Source organism: Euphorbia lathyris, chromosome 5 (assembly GCF_963576675.1).
Source record: "Euphorbia lathyris chromosome 5, ddEupLath1.1, whole genome shotgun sequence".
Classification (NCBI taxonomy): domain Eukaryota; kingdom Viridiplantae; phylum Streptophyta; class Magnoliopsida; order Malpighiales; family Euphorbiaceae; genus Euphorbia; species Euphorbia lathyris.
Genome location: NC_088914.1, coordinates 18,701,894 through 18,721,062, shown reverse-complemented (window position 1 = coordinate 18,721,062; position 19,169 = coordinate 18,701,894). Strand labels below are relative to the sequence as shown.

At 34.4% G+C, this 19,169-nt stretch overlaps 3 protein-coding genes across 4 annotated transcripts; 2 read left to right on the top strand and 1 right to left on the bottom strand.

Annotated features, from left to right (window-relative positions):
- Positions 1-2,559: 2,559 nt before the first annotated feature.
- On the bottom strand, positions 2,560-3,243 carry LOC136230599 (ubiquitin-ribosomal protein eS31 fusion protein). Its single transcript, XM_066019723.1, has one exon. It carries the CDS (start codon positions 3,167-3,169, stop codon positions 2,699-2,701), a length of 471 nt encoding a protein of 156 aa, XP_065875795.1. The 5' UTR covers positions 3,170-3,243; the 3' UTR covers positions 2,560-2,698.
- A 3,577-nt stretch (positions 3,244-6,820) lies between these two features.
- On the top strand, positions 6,821-12,628 carry LOC136230877 (CRS2-associated factor 2, chloroplastic). The gene is made up of 6 exons (XM_066020071.1): positions 6,821-7,624; positions 7,722-7,849; positions 8,758-8,983; positions 9,232-9,359; positions 11,017-11,155; positions 12,053-12,628. The coding sequence occupies exons 1-6, from the start codon at positions 6,967-6,969 to the stop codon at positions 12,439-12,441; spliced, it is 1,668 nt and encodes a 555-aa protein (XP_065876143.1). The 5' UTR covers positions 6,821-6,966; the 3' UTR covers positions 12,442-12,628.
- Positions 12,629-14,891: 2,263 nt separating this feature from the next.
- On the top strand, positions 14,892-18,688 carry LOC136230528 (uncharacterized). Of its 2 annotated transcripts, none has more exons than XM_066019607.1 (9): positions 14,892-15,264; positions 16,122-16,470; positions 16,557-16,590; positions 16,740-16,967; positions 17,472-17,561; positions 17,780-17,845; positions 17,943-18,034; positions 18,127-18,379; positions 18,461-18,688. In XM_066019607.1, exons 2-8 carry the CDS (start codon positions 16,151-16,153, stop codon positions 18,362-18,364), a joined length of 1,068 nt encoding a protein of 355 aa, XP_065875679.1. In that variant the 5' UTR covers positions 14,892-15,264; positions 16,122-16,150; the 3' UTR covers positions 18,365-18,379; positions 18,461-18,688. The 2 variants fall into 2 exon arrangements, with proteins under 2 accessions (XP_065875679.1, XP_065875680.1); XM_066019608.1 differs by having other exon boundaries at positions 14,898-15,264; positions 18,127-18,174; positions 18,247-18,688.
- Positions 18,689-19,169: the final 481 nt, after the last annotated feature.

The following is a 19,169-nucleotide window of genomic DNA, read 5'->3' as shown; positions in this document are numbered from 1 at the left end:
TTTCTGAGTTTAGATGTAGATGATACTATTTCATAAGTTTTCATTTATGATTTGACTCAATTTAACATTTGCTTCAACTACGACAGCTTAGTTTGTCCTGTAACTTTCACCACTCATAGCTGTCATGCTACTAAGACCCAAGCAAAACAAAAAAGACATTTTTTAAAATTACTAAGAGTTTTGAAATTTGATCATTCTATGCACTACAATGTTGAAAACATTGCAATCCAACATATTTAAGCTAATTTATTGTCATTGTTTTTGAGCTTAGGAGCTCGAGAAGACATTGCTTAGGTGAAGAAATTGCTTAAACGGTCTAAAGTACAAAGAAACATGTTTGGCTCGCCCTTTCGTGTATATCTATTGCTTGTTACCAATTTTATAGAATTGTTTACATCTACAATTCATTGTTGCTTATCTACCGCTTTTCGACTCAGCTATTGAGTGTAATTCAACTTTTGCTGATAGAAATGAGCTGATCGTTCTAAATAGCTATCAACAATTATTTCTAAACCCAAATCAAACACTTCTATTCTATATTATACTTGAGTAAAAAAAAAAAAAAGAACTCCTAAAAGTAGAATTGGCCAGCTCAATTCCAAATCAAACACTTCAATATGATACTAAGATTACATTGGATCAAATGCATTTCTAGCTTTCCCCAGCTCAATTCCATCATCTAATTGTCTGCAAGTTACAATTCCATCAGCTCAATCTAAGGCTGTCAATTTCTAACACAACACAATTACAAAGACAACCCGCACGACATGATCCGTTTGACATGATTATCATTATTGGATCATTTGTATCATATATAATCATATAGAATATATAGATCAACATAACAAGATTATGACACGATAGCAACACCTCAACATATTTGACATACACCATGAGCAATGGAAGTGGATTTTTACCAGAATGACAAGTAAATCCTCACACAGCATTGGACTATGCCTACCAATTAATTAATCTCTCATTGAAAGCTCCAACCATCTTTCAAACATGTAAAATTCAAGGTGACTCCCAAAAGTGGTCATGACTATTAAAAGGTAAAGTACCCTAAGTGGAAACCTGCACCCAGGCACAGAATTCACCATTCATCCTCCATTTTGATTGAACCAACACTCTGAGTCAACAGTATTAAAGCATCATCCTGAACTATAATCAGCTCAGTTCCATCATCTGATTGTCTGCAAGTACAAGATACTATAAAGATAAACAATAGCACACGAGGGAGGCAATTTCAAAGCTATAAAAATGCCTCGTCGAACAAGGAATCACATCTGCTGATTATACACAGTATATCAAACAGATCATACAAGTATGGTCTATACAATATATCAGATGTGAATTAACCCCGGTACACAAGTGGAACATTGTGCACTGCAATATAATATTCACAACAAACATAGAAAAAACTGACATCTACTTTCAAATTCCAAGAAGAAACCAACAACATATTTATATAGACAACCATGACTATATCCCAACTTTATATATACAATCAAGACTATATCCCAACTAGTCGAACATGGATATACGGATTCTTCCAACCAATAATTTAACCTCTATGAACATATTGGTAAAACATACAGCAGTAACATTGATGAGCAAAGATTTTCAAGTTTGTTACAATGTAGAGATGCACAACTTCTATATCAAAGAACATCCAATAGACCAAAATAAGCTGTGAATGAAAACCTCACAAGACAAAAGGCCATGTACAATAGACAATGCCTACCATTATCTATAGAATTTGTAGATATGCAAGACAATAAATCCATGAAGCATATAGAAACAATGGCAAGCATGAAACAAAAATAATAAAGACATGGCAAACGCCCAGAACTAGAGAGAAAACATTACTTATAGCTAAATGGTTAGCAACTGTATAGCAAAGTTATAACTTTGTAACAACCAATGTAGACAATTGCGATCCCTTAATTTTTGAATATACAAACTTTTTTTTGACGAAAGGCAAAAGTAATTTTAAAGTTGAAAAAAAACTGCCTAATCATTCAAATCTTTTTATGGAGTCTATAAATTAGACGCGCTCTGATCGAATTATATTTCAGGACCTCCTAAATGGAAGCATTTCTTAAAATAAAGGCATATGCACAAAACTTACTTCGTTTCCCCCAAATCCAAACATAGAGGAATGCAAATTATTTAAACACATCATAGAAGTAAAAGGGCAACCAAAAGAACAGGACCAGAGGACCAAATTCCTCCTAATTTACTTATGCTTACAACGCTACCTACAAGGCATTCAACCAGCTTTTGTATCTAGTAAGCAGAAAACTTAAACTACAACATCCAGTAGCTAAGAAAGCAGCTCTAATTAATAATTAGATATTGATTATACGAAGCAACTAAACCATCAAAATCCAGCTATTAATATCCAAGCAGAAACTTAACTTAAACTACAAGATTCAGTATCTAAGAAAGCAGCGCTAATTAACAATTAGATATTGATTAAACGAAGCAACTAAACCACCAAAATCCAGGTATTAATATCCAAGCAGAAACATAAAATCCAGTATCTAAGAAAGCAACTAAACCATCAAAATCCAGCTATTAATATCCAAGCAGAAACATAAAATTCCAAGAATTGGAGTATTGAAAATTAAACAAAAAGTACCAAACTTAAATTGCCAAATCCGATATAACAAAACAAAATCGCATTAAGAGAAACCTAATCGCCGCCAGCCTTATTGTAAACATAAGTCAATCCACACTTGCCGCAGTAGTGCCTGTCAAAGTGGTTAGCCATGAAAGTTCCGGCTCCACACTCAGCATTCGGGCACTCCTTCCTCAACCTCTGCACCTTCCCAGAGTCATCGACCTTGTAGAATTGGAGCACCGCGAGCTTGACCTTCTTCTTCTTGTGCTTGATCTTCTTTGGCTTGGTGTAGGTCTTCTTCTTTCTCTTCTTAGCTCCACCACGAAGACGAAGCACCAGATGGAGAGTGGACTCCTTCTGGATGTTATAGTCAGCGAGAGTGCGGCCGTCCTCCAACTGCTTTCCGGCGAAGATCAATCGCTGCTGGTCAGGAGGGATTCCTTCCTTGTCCTGGATCTTTGCCTTGACATTGTCAATGGTGTCTGAGGATTCAACCTCTAGGGTTATTGTCTTCCCCGTTAGGGTTTTCACGAAGATCTGCATGATTGCAGAGAAGGATAGGTATCTGCAAGTGTGGGTATTAAGGGTGGGAGACGATAAATGGGGAAAGAGGGGTTTATATATGGGGCTTTCTCTGATTTAGGGTTTGTGTAACTCACTGAGTCAAAATGAGATACTCGAATTTTATCAACCTTTTTTTTTTTCTAAACAGAATTTTATCCGTCTTTTAAAAACCGAACCGAAAGTCGAACCGAATTGATGCCTAGATTATGAATCAATTGGTTCAACCGGTTAATTCAGATTGATTGAACCAAATAACCTCATAAATAATATATATTAATTTACTTTAAATTATAAAATTTACTAAAAAAAATTAAATTAAATTTTATATATATTTAAAATTTACAATTTTTGTTTGGTTCTTTCATGGAAAATTGCAGACGTGCCAGAGAATTATAGTATTCTCGAACTATGGAATGAAATTGAGTGCACTTTCTAACTTCTACGTATCAAACGATTGTATGGAATTAAGAGACCGTAAAATTCCAAATATTCAATTATCAAAACGATACCGACCTTACAGAAATGATTGAACAACAAATAAAATAAAAATGTACTAGGAAGCGAGAATGAAACTAGAAATCTGAAAATTGAAACTAAGGGAATAACTAAGAATTATAAAAATGTTGAAGTCTAGAGATAATTTGCTAGAGTTTTGCTTGAGTGTGTTGAGTTGTTTTCTTTCTTTTATAGACATTTGAGGTAACTTTCTGCTTCTTTCCACTAATCCACGTTCTCCACCATATTGAGTAACCTCCACTTTGACTTCCACGATGGATTGATACGTACACTTTCTGATTTTTCTTGCTTTTTAATTGGCTCACAAAAACACGTTAAAATATTAACTGGTCATTGGTTCCCCTATGTTTACTTTAAGCCCCCCTGATGTCCACTCTAGGAAGTTGGTTTTCCCTGAGTTACACTATAGGAAGTAGGTTTGCCACGAGGTACACTACATGGTTTTCCATGAGGTACGCTATGGTTTCCCCTAAGGTACACTATAGGAAGCTGATTTTCCTAAAGTACACTAGATCGTTTCCCCTAAGGTGAGAGACACTGAGGGTCACTCTAGGAAATCCTAAGTGAACGATGTGCTAGGAAAATATGACAAGTTTCCCGAAATGAAAAATTTCTTAAACATACCTTTTAAGAAAAAGTTTCCTAAAATATTCTTTTAAAAAAAAATTCTAAAAAGAAAAGTTTATCCCATAAAAAGAGTAAACCAATGTATACAATAAGAAAACTTTATTTTTGGTGAAAACAAATATTAAATAAACTTTATTTATATTATAAAGATCAATTAAGTTTTTAATAATATTTATTAAAATATATAAAAAATAAATACTAAATAATATTTTAAATTTTAAATTTTCAGAATTAGTATAACATAAGTATATAGTTTCATTATTAATCACAAGTTGAAAGTTAGCTTAGTGGTAATATGTTTTATACTTAACGGTCCAAGTTCATATCGCACATTAAACATATTTGTTTTTTTAATTAAACATGTGTGAATGACTAACCGAATCAAATCGTTCAATCGGATCGATTCACGATTGATATTGAAAACCAATATCAACCGGACTGAAAACCTGACTAGTTTGCAGTCGAACCAACCGATCCTGTTCGATTTTCATAACATTGGATTTTATCAGAAGTAAACAACGCTTTTATGCTTTGATACTCATACTAATTCAAACTACGTGGTTTTGTCAGGGATGGATAGTTTTTTTTATTAGAATCCTAAAGAATGAGGATGGCGATTTTGTTATCCTCCACAAGCAGGGATGAGGATATGTTTTCTGTCTTGTGGGATCTCCGCACTCGTTCCCGATATGCTTTACAAGGATCTCTTCGAATTTCCCAATTAATTTCATGTTTACCATTTATTTTTTAGTTTTTTTTATATTTTTTGTGATTATTTTTAAAGTTATTAGGTTAGGTCAATTTTATTGTTTCTTTCCGCCGCTTAATTCAAAACTCAATTTTATTTTTTTGTTATTATATTATGTCAAACGTAAAAAAAAAATGGAGAAAAATAGGATAAAAAAATATTTATAAAAAAGCAAAATGAAAAAATGAAAAAGGAAATGGGATCCCCATTTCAAAATTATATTTTATGACTTTTGAATTTCACACTTTATTAACACAAAATTTCTCTACAATAAAATTTTAATTTTTTTATTTTTTTATTTTGATATTGATTATAAAAAAAGTTTTGGAAATAAAAAATGTGAATTTAAATATAAAAAATATTAGTTTTAAAATATAGTACTAAATAATTTATGGTGAAACTCTTACCCTAGTGGTTGAGAGTTTACCTATGATTAGGGAGGTCATGGGTTCGAATAACATCCAGGTCTGGTAGGGATTTTTCTTTCTTCTTTAATGTAAGCGCATTGTGCGTAATTTTTTATTTTTTTTAAAAAATATAATACTAAATAACTTTAATTTTTTTATTTTTATGTTTTTATAAATCATTTTAATTTGGTTAATGGTCAAACTTTTGAAATTAGGAGAGCATAATAAAAGGCTTAAGGTGTTATACCTAACCTATTCAAAATTTTATCATTTGGTCCATGATCTAATATTCAATCACATTTGACCCTCTAAACTATCTCAATTAGTGAAATTTCACTTATATGTAGCGATATTTTAACAAATGAAATTGATACGTCACATATTTTGAAATTTGTTTGACACATAAACTCTGTTCTGTGAAGATAATGAATTAGATTAAAAAGAAAAAAAAATAAAAATAAATGTCTGAACTAAAATTTATCAAATTTAAGTGTCAAAATATTGCCACGTGTCAATAGAATAACAATTATGTTAAATCTCTATTTAAATTGGGTGAAATTGAACCAATTGGGATAAGTCAGAGACCAAATGTGACCAAATAATAGATCAAACAAAAATTTGGATAGGTCGAAGGCCAAATAATGGTTTAAGCCCATAATAAAATTAAGGGTTCGTTTGTCTTATCTATGGTTGTTTGCTGCTACGGACATGTATTAAAAATTAGTTGATTTTTGCTCTAATACATCACCAGCTCCCTGAACTTGTCCAAAATAGTAGATTAACTCCCTGAACTTTGCAGGTATCACCAGCTCCCAAAACTTGCTTATTTCGTATCACCAACTCCCTAAACTTGTCCATAAAAGTAGATTACCTTTCTGAACTTTGCAAGTGTCTCATTAACTCCCTAAACTTGTTTATTCTGTAACAACTAAATACAAAAACTTATTAAACCTAAATTCTAAAAATACGTCTTCATCTATTTGAGAGGTAATTTTTTCACTTCTACCTTTCAACCTATTATAAGAATTAGTGTTGCAGGTTTGAGAGATTGAATGAATGAGGATCGAGAGTTAGTATTATGGTTTTTGTATTTAGTTGTTACAAAATAAGCAAGTTTAGGGAGTTGTTGAGACACTTGCAAAGTTCAGGAAGCTAACCTATTTTTATAGACAAATAAGCAAGTTTAGATAGCTGGTGAAATACTTACAAAGTTAAGCAACCAGTCTATAGTGATGACCTTAATTTTTCTATTAAAATTTAAAAATTTAAAATGTAAAAAGGTTGAGAGGACATAAGTGTAATTTACTCCTATATCGTCTATCCGGTTTTCGCCCGCAATTTTCAGTCCATCTGTCTCTCTCTCACTCTCAGCAACTGATAAACCAGAAAAAAAAATCTCTTAGCCTTGCAACTGCAATCATCACCATTGACCAATAATCAGTTACTGGATTATGAAAAATTAAGATAAAGGTTCTCCAATGGCGATTGTAGCTTCTTTGCCTGGACTCAACCTCTTCTCTTCACTCCCATCATCGCCACGGAATGACCCAACATCTACTTCTTCTTCTTCTTCTTCTTCTGCTCCTCCTCCTCAACCACCCATCCCAATCCCCAAATATCCTCCTCCTCTCAGGAAATCCAAAAATCCCCAAAATTCCACTCCCAATCCTGCCTTCAAGCTCCCCCACAGTCGAACCAAGTACTACAAGCCTGTCAGAGACGGTGTCGTTTCATCCGAAGGTGACCGCTCCGTCCTCATTGGGGACAATGGCGTTTCTTATCTACTCCCTGATGCTCCCTTCGAATTTCAGTATAGCTACTCTGAGATTCCTAAAGTGAAGCCGTTAGCTATTCGTGAACCGCCTTTCTTGCCTTTCGCGCCTCCAACAATGCCGCGACCTTGGACGGGGAAAGCTCCGTTGAAGAAGTCCAAGAAAAAGATTCCTCTCTTTGATTCGTTTACTTCGCCTGATAAAGAAGGGACGAAGCGCTTGGAAATGCCTGTCCCGTTCCCTATGAGGAAGTTTCAGGAGGATCAGAGGTCGAGAGAGGAGATTCTCGGGATGCCATTGAAGAGGTGGGAAATTAAAATGCTTATTAAGCCTCTTTTATCCGATAATCGCCAGGTTAATCTCGGTGAGCTTTGTTTGTTACAATTTCTTGCTTGAATTCAATGATTTTGTTCCCTGGGGCCTTTGCAAATGTCAGAATTTGTTTTATTTCTGCTGAATAGGAAGAGATGGGTTAACGCATAACATGTTGGAGTTGATACACTCGCATTGGAGGAGGGGGCCTGTGTGTAAAGTTCGTTGTAAGGGAGTTCCAACTGTGGATATGGATAATATTTGCCACCATTTGGAGGTAATTGCCTTGTTTATGAGTATGAAATTGTATATTACTTTTGAATTACTCTTGTGTAGGGGTGTCAAAATGGGTTCTCGTGTTACTCTTGTGTTCAGTCCAATTGTCTATATAAATCATGCGTTACTCTTGTGTTGTCTATGTAAATCATGACGTCGTATCAGCATAGTTATTAAAGGCATACTAAGGCGCAAGGGGTCCTGGAGCCTTGACACCAGGCATAAGGCCCAGGCGCGCCTCTGAGTGACACAAGGCGCACTGAAAGAATAAAGAAAGTATAAAATCATAAATGATAATATTTAGAATATAAGAAATGAATTTTTTTTAAATCAAAATGCGAATAAGTACTAAATCATGACAATATTGTTAACCATAAATTCTAATATGCAATAAACCTTATATTCTAAAGTTCAAGTGTTCAACTAAATAGTAAATCCTGAGTTTACTAATAGCTACTTCTCATCAAAAGTCTCCATATTCATCAATCATCACTCTCCTCATCTCCAACATCATCAAAATCTTCTTCAAGGATTTGATCGTCTTTATCCTCAGTATGTTCATCTATAAAGTTAGTTATCCAATGCTGGAGATTAAACCCTAAAAAATCCTACAAAAAACCCATGTGAAATATAGGTTCGCCTCTTATAATCACGGCTAGGCGCACAAAGGCACGCCTTGGCGACAACATGCGCCTTTGGGGTGCTAAGGTGCTCGGTCTAGTGCCTTGTGAGCCTGGAGCCTTAGGCGCACCCTTAACAACTATGCCTGTCAGAAATTGACAGCCCTACTGTTGTGCACTGGAATCTGTATGCAGTGTTACTTTTGACTTCATTTTGAGGTTTTGCTTTTTCCTCAAGGTTGATGTAGAGTCATAACAGTTTTGTTTTCTTTTCTTGTTATACTTCTAGGAAAGAACTCGTGGTAAGGTCATTCATAGAATTGGTGGTGTAGTTTATCTTTTCGCTGGAAGAAACTATGAATATAGAACCCGTCCAAAGTACCCTGTGATGCTCTGGAAACCAGCAGCTCCTGTTTACCCAAAACTCATCCAAGAAGCACCTGAAGGGCTGACAAAGGCAGAAGCTGATGAATTCAGGAAGAAAGGGAAGAGTCTTCTGCCAATCACTAAACTAGGTAATTTCCTAATCATTCACTGAAATAACCCAGTTTCTACGTGGCTCTTCTTCCTGGTAACTCAGTAATTGTTAATTCAGAAGGGTGACACAACCTTCTTTTACATGGTTAAGTTTCCTGTATTCCTAATTGTCACATGGAAGCTAATATTCACAGCTCTTATAAAACAAGGCTAATGTGTATATCACTCTTCCTCTCTGATGGTAATTTCTTAGTTTGAAGAGCTTATTTTTGCATTCAAATTGCAGCTAAAAATGGAGTCTACATTACCTTGGTAAGAGATGTAAGGAGTGCCTTTGAAGGAAGCCCATTGGTGAAGATAGACTGCCAAGGGATGAATCCTAGTGATTACAAGAAGTTGGGTGCTAAGCTTAAGGTATACAAAATATCCTGTGTTTTAACTCCTGATACTGCATCTTATATTCTGTCTTTTTGGTGCAAGGGCATGAAATATTGTTGCGTGAAATTTATAAACAAGATTCTTCGCTAAAAAGTTCTGTTGAAAACTAAGCATGTATAAGCAGAATGAAAGATGACTAAACGTCTCTTTCTATTTTGCCATTTTATCTATGATTTGTTTTTTTTCCTAATATTGCAATGACATTATGTGAATCTGAAGAGATGCAAAAGAATGTTGATATATCCTTTTCCTCTTCCCATTCAAGTGCTTAGGGCCCATTAAGCTTCATTCTTTGTATTGAAGAAACATAATTTTCTTAGCATTTTCTAGATTGTAGGCTAAACTGGTGAACGAGTTACATAACCTTGTCAGAAATAGGTGTCTGTGTATAACATATAACATGAAAGAAATATTGTGGGAGATGGAGGCTTGGGCCTCCACGCATTAGAACTCCCAGACATATAGTGGGATTTGTGTCCATTTTAAGAATAACATTATTATCAAATTCCAAGAAGACTCCCCCAACAGGCAACTTCTGAATCCCTGACATCATTTCTTCCCCTACAAGACTTGAGAAGGCAATAAATCTGAGCAAGAAGTGAATGATAATCTCAATGGTTTTCACTCTCAAGCACTGAAATTGTTGAAAGTGTCTTATTATGGTTATAGATTTTTACAAACACAATAGAAAAGTAAAAATGGATCTATGTGATCCTCAATATTTTTAAATGACCACCCATTTGCACCTGATTTTTATCGGAACTCATGTTAAGATCTGAACTTTTCAACTCATACCAATCACTGTGGTGAAATAATACATGCAGTGCCTCCTCACAGAAGACAACGAAACTTTACAGTTCTCATTTTAAGTTTCATCTATAAAAAAATTCTTCCTGGGACCTTATTTTTGCTTTATTTGGATCTACAAGCATTTGGAGGAAGGAAAAGGATAGTCATTGGTCCTGTTATGTACTTTTCCTAAATTTTCCTTACATTTTTCAACCAAAGAGAGGATGTGTTTGTCCACATAGTATCGGGCTTCACTGAAATGGTTTCTGGACCAATAACATTTCCTGTTCAAGTGAGATGTAGTGTCCACATAGCGTGGAGGGATGGGAACCCATGTCCCATAGCACAGGGTGAGGCATCATTTATATGAAAAGTCTAGTGAACTTTGCAAGAAGGAGAACCTATCTGTCTGGAAAGCATTTGCTGGTTGAGAAATCTTTCTGTTGTTAGGTTTACTCATGGAGCAGGAGTTTTTCTTTGCTCTTTTGTTCATACTGCATTTCGGAAAGAAATATCCACAGAAATAACAACAACAACAACAACAAAGCCTTAGTCTCGAAATGATTCGGGGTCGTCCAGTATCCACGGAAATGCTTAAAAAAATAATTGTTTGTTTTTTTGGGGGGATGTAGTGGTAAAAAAACATATGACCTTTAAAGCTTTAGTTGATGGTATACCATTATAATTTTGTTTGCAAAAGACTTGCTTAATACAAACTTCTTGAAGTTAAATATTTGGTATAGTGCTCTCTGAAAAAGTTTGTTGAATTCTATTATAGTTCAACATTGCTTCATTTATTTGAGCAACATCATTTTATTTAAGGATTTCAATGTTGATTTTCCAGGAATTAGTACCTTGCGTTCTTTTGTCTTTCGATGATGAGCAGATATTGATGTGGAGGGGACAAAACTGGAAATCAATGTATCCGGACGTTCCTTCAGTTAAACTTCCTACTGAAGATGGAAGCGGTACAGATGATTCAGGTACGTCTTAAAAAGCACAACAGAAGTAGTGCATTACATTCCCATAACTTATTCTAGAAAATCGCAACCTGTTTTCAGCCTATCGTGACACAAGATTTAGTTGCTGCAGTGATACCTTGCTGCTACAAATTTCTGTACATTAACATTATATTTTAATTGTTGGTTTATTTATTAGATTGGTGTAGGAACACACTTAATTCGGATGAGTTTCATGGCATTAACTTTAATGTAACTATTCAATTTATGTTACCTACCTCTGGTTGGATTAGAAGATAGCAAAGCAATGTAGAGCATTTTAGACAATTGGTAAATTAAGGATATACTCTGGACTTATATGAAGGTCTCACCAATGCTAGTATCCTAAACTATATGAACAATGAAAAATTGCAAAAGTACAAGGAAGCTTCACTTGGCTCCTTGAACTACATGAGATATGAAAAACAATTATTTGTAAACCCATATTGTCCACTAGGATCATTTGTCTAAAACGGCTGAAACCTCGCTCTCTGATATTGCAATGAAGTAGTTTCATGGAAATGAAATGTCCCTATTGGATGTTGAAATGAAGTAGTTTCCTAGCACCTGCATTCTTGAAAGGCACATCGAATCTTTGCTGAGGAGAAGAGAGCTTCATACAGTTTGTCTACTGTTTTTTGTCTCTTTTCTTGTTACAATATCACGTCATTTGATATACAATGTCCAGAACGAGCTTAATGATAAAGACTTATAACGGAAAATAGAATTGAAGAACAAACACTATGCTTTTCTTCTTGATATTCTGGTAACACATTACTATTTTCCTGGTCAATTTCTGATAACATTTGGATGTCACTGATGGAAAATCTTATACCTTTGATATCTCTGAGCTGTTTACATGATTTTTTTTTTCTCATGTAGATTCAAGTACCTCGGATAATATATCATACTCGAGCCCTAAGATGATGTCCCTGTGGAAGCGCGCAATTGAATCAAGCAAGGCAATTGTGCTAGATGATATTCATCTCGGACCCGATGATCTTCTGAGGAAAGTCGAGGAATTCGAAAGCATTTCACAGGCCACAGAACACTCCTACCAAGCTGTAATTCTGCCTAGTGAGGATGGTACCAATAATACAATGTCAGTAATTGGGGATGGCTCGAGTTTCGATGAAAATGATGGGTATACTGATGATGAATATGAAGATGAGGAACATTTTGATGATGACCCTTTTGAAGAGGTAGAGAATACAGTCCCTCTAGGATCATTACCTGTTGATTTCATAGCAGAGAAACTGGATCAAGAATGATATGGAAGATAGAATGTATTATTGCCATGAAAGTAGAAGAAACAGATGTAAATTTGGGGAAAATGCCAAAGTGAATATTTAAACCTTTCTGGCTCAAAGGCAGCAATTTAATCTAGTTGTACATTTGTAGAGATTGTAACAGGTAGATACCTTGTATTCTTACCTTATTTTTACCTTTTTTACTCGATGTTGCTGTCTGTGTCCCATAAGGTATGGAATAAGCTACGGTGAAGAAGGCATGAGATTTGAGTATCCACTTGTTACCAGAAAATGCTATACCGAAGCTGTGTGTACGGATATTCCCTCTTGGATCCGTCTACAGGACCCCCTTACATAAAGATAGTAATCAATCATCAATCATTTCATTTGATTGATGGATTCATTAAATAATCAATCACCAATCATTTCATTTGATTGATGGATTAATTAACTGAATCCCATGGTGTGAATGGAAATCCTTCTTTATTTTCCGCTTCAATATCTAGAATAAATTTTTGTAAGAATATAGTCTCCATTTCTTTAGTGGAAAATAATCTTTCGAATTATATTTTTATTAATTAACAAAAAAAATCTGTTTTGTATTAACGAGAGTGAAAATATTTTTTTTTACTGTGTTTTTGGAAAATATTAGGTAATGGAAAATTTTGTGTTGGAAAATAAAATATTTTTCGGTATTTAGTTGTAATACTGGAAAATGAAAATAAGTGGCGGGTGACTACCTAAAATTTTTTAAGAAAAAAGGCTGGGTGTTAAGAGGCTCTCTGTGGAGTCTGATAATTTGGAAGCAATTAAAATGATTTCTGAGAATCATTCTATGGGTCTTAACAGTCGCAACCTCATCAAAGCTATTAAAAGGCTTTGCTCCTCCTTTGAGTTCGTAGAGTTCAGACACATTTTTAGAGAGCAGAATCGTGTTGCTGATCGCTTGGCGGCGGCGGGCCATGAAGGCACCTTAGGCGTTACTACCCTTCCTGTTTCCCCTAGTTTCATCTCTCCTCTTCTCTTAGAAGATAGAATTGGGGTTAGCTTCCCTAGGCTAATTCCTGGGTAGTTTGTTGTTGTTCGTTTTTCTTTTCCTTTTCTACCAAAAAAAAAAATTTTTTTAAGAAAATATTTTACTATACAAGATTTTCGACAAACCAATGAACCAAGTTTGGAGATTTATTATTCCTTGAGAGGCACAATGTAATATTTTTAGAAGGTTATCATTAATATAATACATCTTACTTTTAGCACATCGACAGTTAGGAGGTAATGGAAAGGGAAGGGAAGCGATGGAATAGAAAGTTAACAATTAACCTTGTTTGGGAGTTTATAGGATGTAAATGAGGTTAAATGTTTAATTTTGTTTGAGAGTTTAAATATGGAGGGGAAGGAAGGTTAAATTTACTCTGCTGAGACAAGAAATTTTGAAAAAGTTTACGTTACTCCCATTAACCCTCAATTTGGAGGTTAGAGTTTGGAGGTTAGAGGAAGTAAACATTTAACCCCATTAACCTCCATTTACTCTCAAAAAATAACTCCCAAACAAAGTTAACTCAATACTTAACCTTCCATTACTCCGATTTACTCCCGTTTACCTCCTCCCAAACAAGGGCTTAATTTTAGTTACTCAAACAATTATAATCAAATCAAAATGTACACGCATATTACTCGTGATAGAAATTTTTACTCCATCCTCCATAATATGTCACTTTTGTTGTTTTTACTTAACAATTGGGTTGTTTTTACTTAAGTAGTCGACACGATTACACTGTGTCTTTTTCTCTACGTCTAGCGAACAGGGGAGCTCATGTTGTTGCACGACATGCCCTGTCAAATGCTAACGAGTTCGTATCTTTTTATGCTCCGAATTGATTGCAGGGGACTATTTCTGCTGACTTGATTTAAGGAATGAATTACTATTTGCTTCAAAAAAAAAAAAAATCAAAATTATTTAACGCATAAACTTAAATTCAATTGCCTCTAAATAATAAATTTAATACATTTTTTTTTTGATAGAAAAGGAAAAGAAAACGAACAACAACAAACTACTCAGGAATTAAGCTAACCCCAATTCTATCTTCTAAGAGAAAAGGAGAGATGAAACTAGGGGAAACAGGAAGGATAGTAACGCCTAACGTCCCTTCATGGCCCGCCGCCGCCAAGCGATCAGCAACACGATTCTGCTCTCTAAAAATTTAATACATTTTTTAATATCAAACCATATTTGATAAAAATTTCTTTGATATTTTATTTTTAACAACCGATAAGCAAAACATTTTCCGGCAAACAAGGGTCAAAATCTACAAACACAATACAAGAAAGAAAACGAATTGAATTAACATTACAATATTCAAGATAGAGACCAACCATCCAGGTGGATATGATTATGATTAATTGTAAATTATGGAAATAAATAACAAAATTGCAATTTTTGTCACATTTTGTTTATTGTTATTTCGGAAAACGTGTCAAACCTTCCTCCTTCGTTTCCCCACACTGGCATATACTCAATTTGCCTTAGCTTCACTCGTTTCTCTCTGGTTTTTCCTCCAAATTTCAATTTCTTCCTCCAAATCGAACCATTCCAGCACAATATAATTAGTGCCAGATCATACCCTTTTCAATTTTCCATATTAAGAATCATACCCACAAGTCAAAATCGGAAACTTTCGAATCATCTGAATCTTCTCCTATTTCTGTAGATATTGAGAATCAGAAGGATTCTCTTAAAAAAAGTATTGTTTTGTTAAAAACCTCGTGTCTGGTATCTCTGTTGCTGAGGATTGTGGAGAAGAAAAGCATATTCTTTTGCGTGATCAGCATTTCAATTTAGAAGCAGTAAGTTCCACGCCTTTGCCTTGCTTTTTCTGTTTTTCCCCTCTTTTGAATTCGATTGCACTAGGGTTTTTCTTGTTTTGTTTTTTCATTTTAATATTTATGATCTTACCTTTTATGGATTAATCACATTTTAAGTAAAGAATCTCTGAATTTTTTTTTTTTTTTTTTTTTTTTTTTTTATCTTCATGTATGCAAACTGTTTGTTTTATTGTTCATTCAAGGGTTAGGGAGTGAAGAAAAGAACCTAAAGGAGATTCTTTTATTTTTTTAATTTTCTTTTTACTGAGGTTGATTTCTTGAGTGATTTTGAGATTCTCAGGACTGACACTAGCTCAATTGAATAATTAATGGGTCATTCACCAATCTCCTTTTTCTGAATTCTTATAACTTGCTTCTGTGTTTGCTTTGAATTCCTCTTAATGACTATTTGATTTATTTATTTGATTTACATTGCTTATTCTTTAGACTACTTTTGTTCTTTAGGGGTGTGAAAACATGTTTCTAGATTTATATATTCAATATGATTATATATGATATAACGGGTTGTATCTGTAAATCGTGTTGTTGTGTCAGAAATTGAAAACCCTATTTATCATATCTTGTAAATAGTTTTCTTGCAATGACTCACTGAGGACTTGTTTGGGGGTTTTAAGTTCTTCAAAACTGTGAAATTCATTTTTTGGGGTTTGGTTTCCTCATAGTGAGCTTGGAAAGTTGGACTGACACTAGTTTTTCTAGTGAAAAATAATTTCATTCCTCTACAATTTGCTTATCAAATTTTCAATTTTTGAACCAAGATAAGATAGAAAATATGGCGATTAATGGAATACGAATAAACGATTTGAGTTTCTTAACAGGATCTTCGAAACATACTTGGCAGCCGATCATGACTGCTGATACAACAGTTTTAAGTTATTGGTTGAACTGGAGGTTCTTCCTTTGCTTTGTATTTCTTTTTGTTGCCATGGTCTTTGCTGCATATCTAACATGGAAGCATGAAGGATACAGAAATTCGAAATCCGAGAGAGAAAATCGACAGGAATGTATCGGACATTTGTATAAGGATGAAGCTTGGAAAACTTGTCTCCGAGGAATTCATCCTGCGTGGTTACTCACTTTTAGGATTACTGCTTTCATAATCATGTTCTCACTAATCGCAACAAATACGATTGTTGATGGAGTTGGTATCTTTTACTTCTATACTCAGTAAGTCATTGAACCGCATAAACGAATTACTTTACTTATTTGAGGCATTTGTAATTGTTTTTCTTCGTTTCCTTTGTGCTGCACAGATGGACTTTTACTTTAGTCACCATATATTTTGCGGTACGTTTCCTGCACCGATTTATATATACTATGAATGATTTGAAAGCCGAATTTGTTGATTACATTTGGAAGTAGGCAGCAGCCACTTTTGTCTGATTCGCTTATGTCGGTCTGCACACGTATTTATCTCTCAACTTCAATATTTGTAGCTTGGATCTTCATTCTCCATTTATGGATGTCTCAAACATCGAAACGGACTCAATGGTGATATGGCTGTTCATGAGGATTTGGATGCAGAGCAGGGCAACTATATAGCACCGTCACTCGGGGAAACTGCAGGGACATCTTCCTTCTCGAAAAATCAAGTTGTGACCGGAATAAAGCATAATCGCCAAACTGCAGATGCATGGAGTTATTTGTTTCAAATTGTTTTTCAGGTGATGTTTCGTTTAGAAACATTTGTTATAGCTTCTGTGCAAAAAATGAAACCTTTATTTTAGTTCTTTTTATTGTCAATCTTTCATTTTTCTTTTCTACCTGCAGCGAATGCCATGTTAAATTAGCATCATTAAAGTAGTCTAGAAGCCGAAATACAAAGATATCCATGTTTCGGTGTGTCTTGTAATTGTTAATGAACAAGATTTGAACTCATTTATCTGCAGAAATAGCGAGTTAAAATGATCAATAATATTATCCTGAGCTGAAATAGCTCGTCTTATGTTCATTCTGGATGGTTAAAAATTGTTTCAAATCCATTTTTTGTTTGAAATAATATAATTCTAGCTATTAAATCAAGTTATGGATCCAGCTATTCCTCTACTGTCCAATGTGGATACTAGGATCGTGAACTGAGTCTACTGTTGAAAATCATTTTCAGGTTGCATGCCGATGTGTCTTATTGAAATGTCTGGCTCATTAGTTTCTTTTTCACACATGCGCAGACTTCAGCAGGGGCCGTATTGCTTACCGACATTGTATTCTGGTTCGTTCTTTATCCGTTCCTGATGGCTAAAGATTTCAGTCTCGATTTTGTGAGTATATACCTATTATTCCGCTGCTTCTTTGCGACCATCTTTTTATATTGGATAGCAAAAGCTACTTAAGGTTACGAGATCGATGCATAAAAACAAGAGTTAGATGAGTTTACTTAACGTTTAAAATTTGTTTTACAAGTTCGACGGCTTGGCTTCTTTTTATCAAGAAATTACTTATCGTTTATAGTTATATAATTTATCTTTTGCAAATGCAGATCAATGCTTGCATGCATTCTGTCAATGCTATTTTACTCCTTGGGGACACAACTTTGAATTGCTTGGTAATCTTAATTCCTCAATGTTACAGTGTTTTTTTCGGATCTAGTTACTTGAAACATGAGTAAAAATTTGTAATCGTGTTTTTTTTTCTTCTTCCAGCGATTCCCAGTTTTTCGGATTGCATATTTCATTTTGTGGACTAGTGTATTTGTCGTCTTTCAATGGATCATCCATGCTTGTGTTTCAATGTGGTAAGTTAGTTTATGTTTTGCAAAAAGCTGTTATGTTCGCGTAACTTTTACTTCAGTTTTTGTTCATGATGATTACTCTCCTTTTCTGATAGGTGGCCGTATCCATTCCTTGACTTATCATCCCCGTATGCTCCTTTATGGTACGTGATCACCGGTCTGATATCTTTGGTTACTGCTGCTTATGAACTAATAACTTATTCGCATGGATATAGGTACATGGGGGTGGGATTGATGCACATACTATGCTATGGTTTATTTGCCGCAATAATTAAGCTGAAACATTTTTGGTTGTCGAGATCGTTTCCGGACTCCTACGAGGGGTTTAAGTGAGAAAATGATCCACAGGTTAGTTATACTGGCTAATTCCGGGCACCTTCATATAGCATTTGGAATTGGTTGCTGAAGAAAGTGAATACCTTTTGACAGAGGAGCAGCTGTGCATAAGAGATATATCAGTGTCTTTATTGTTGCGAGGTTATTATTATTTTTGAAAAAAATGAGTTTTAAGGTTGGTTTTCCATTGTAGAAGCTACAGCAGATGGAATGTAAAGATTGTCACAACACAACACTATAACATATAAGTTATAACATATTTTTTTTGTAACTTGTAAAGATTGTTTCATATAGTTACAGCAAGGATATATTACTTCTTTCTCTTTTTGTTTTTCTGGTTAGACATCTGCCAGTGTTGCAGTAATTTGTAATTTAATTTGTTATATATACTAGAAAGCATTTAAAATGTTATATATATAATTATAAGCAATATTTACTTAAAAGAGTTCATCATATTAGACAGAAATTCTTGTCTGCATTATGCAATTAGGTACAAATTTAGTACCATGGTTATTGAACAAGGACAAATATATATTTGACATCTAAACTCGTGAAAAGTTAATATTTACATTATACAGTAGTGTTCACCTGGACCGTGAGTGACAAAATGAATTTGGTCATTCACCGTTAGATATATGTTTATTAAATCTACATCTTAGGATGTTTTGGATATCCACTGCAGGATTATAATGAGTCTATACTAGGTGAACGCTACTGTTACATTATATATATGAGCAATTTCAAACTCTATTAATGGAAGATCAGACAAGTTCATTTTCTGTTAATTTTGCTCGTTTGGTGC

Coding starts and splice junctions, on each gene's coding strand:
- LOC136230599 (XM_066019723.1), bottom strand. CDS start 3,169: ATGCAGATCTTCGTGAAAACCCTAACGGGGAAGACAATAACCCTAGAG.
- LOC136230877 (XM_066020071.1), top strand. CDS start 6,967: ATGGCGATTGTAGCTTCTTTGCCTGGACTCAACCTCTTCTCTTCACTC. Junction 8,984..9,231: donor TCTGCCAATCACTAAACTAG/GTAATTTCCTAA, acceptor TTCAAATTGCAG/CTAAAAATGGAGTCTACATT. Junction 9,360..11,016: donor AGTTGGGTGCTAAGCTTAAG/GTATACAAAATA, acceptor TTGATTTTCCAG/GAATTAGTACCTTGCGTTCT.
- LOC136230528 (XM_066019607.1), top strand. CDS start 16,151: ATGACTGCTGATACAACAGTTTTAAGTTATTGGTTGAACTGGAGGTTC. Junction 16,471..16,556: donor ATCTTTTACTTCTATACTCA/GTAAGTCATTGA, acceptor TGTGCTGCACAG/ATGGACTTTTACTTTAGTCA. Junction 17,562..17,779: donor AAGATTTCAGTCTCGATTTT/GTGAGTATATAC, acceptor TTGCAAATGCAG/ATCAATGCTTGCATGCATTC.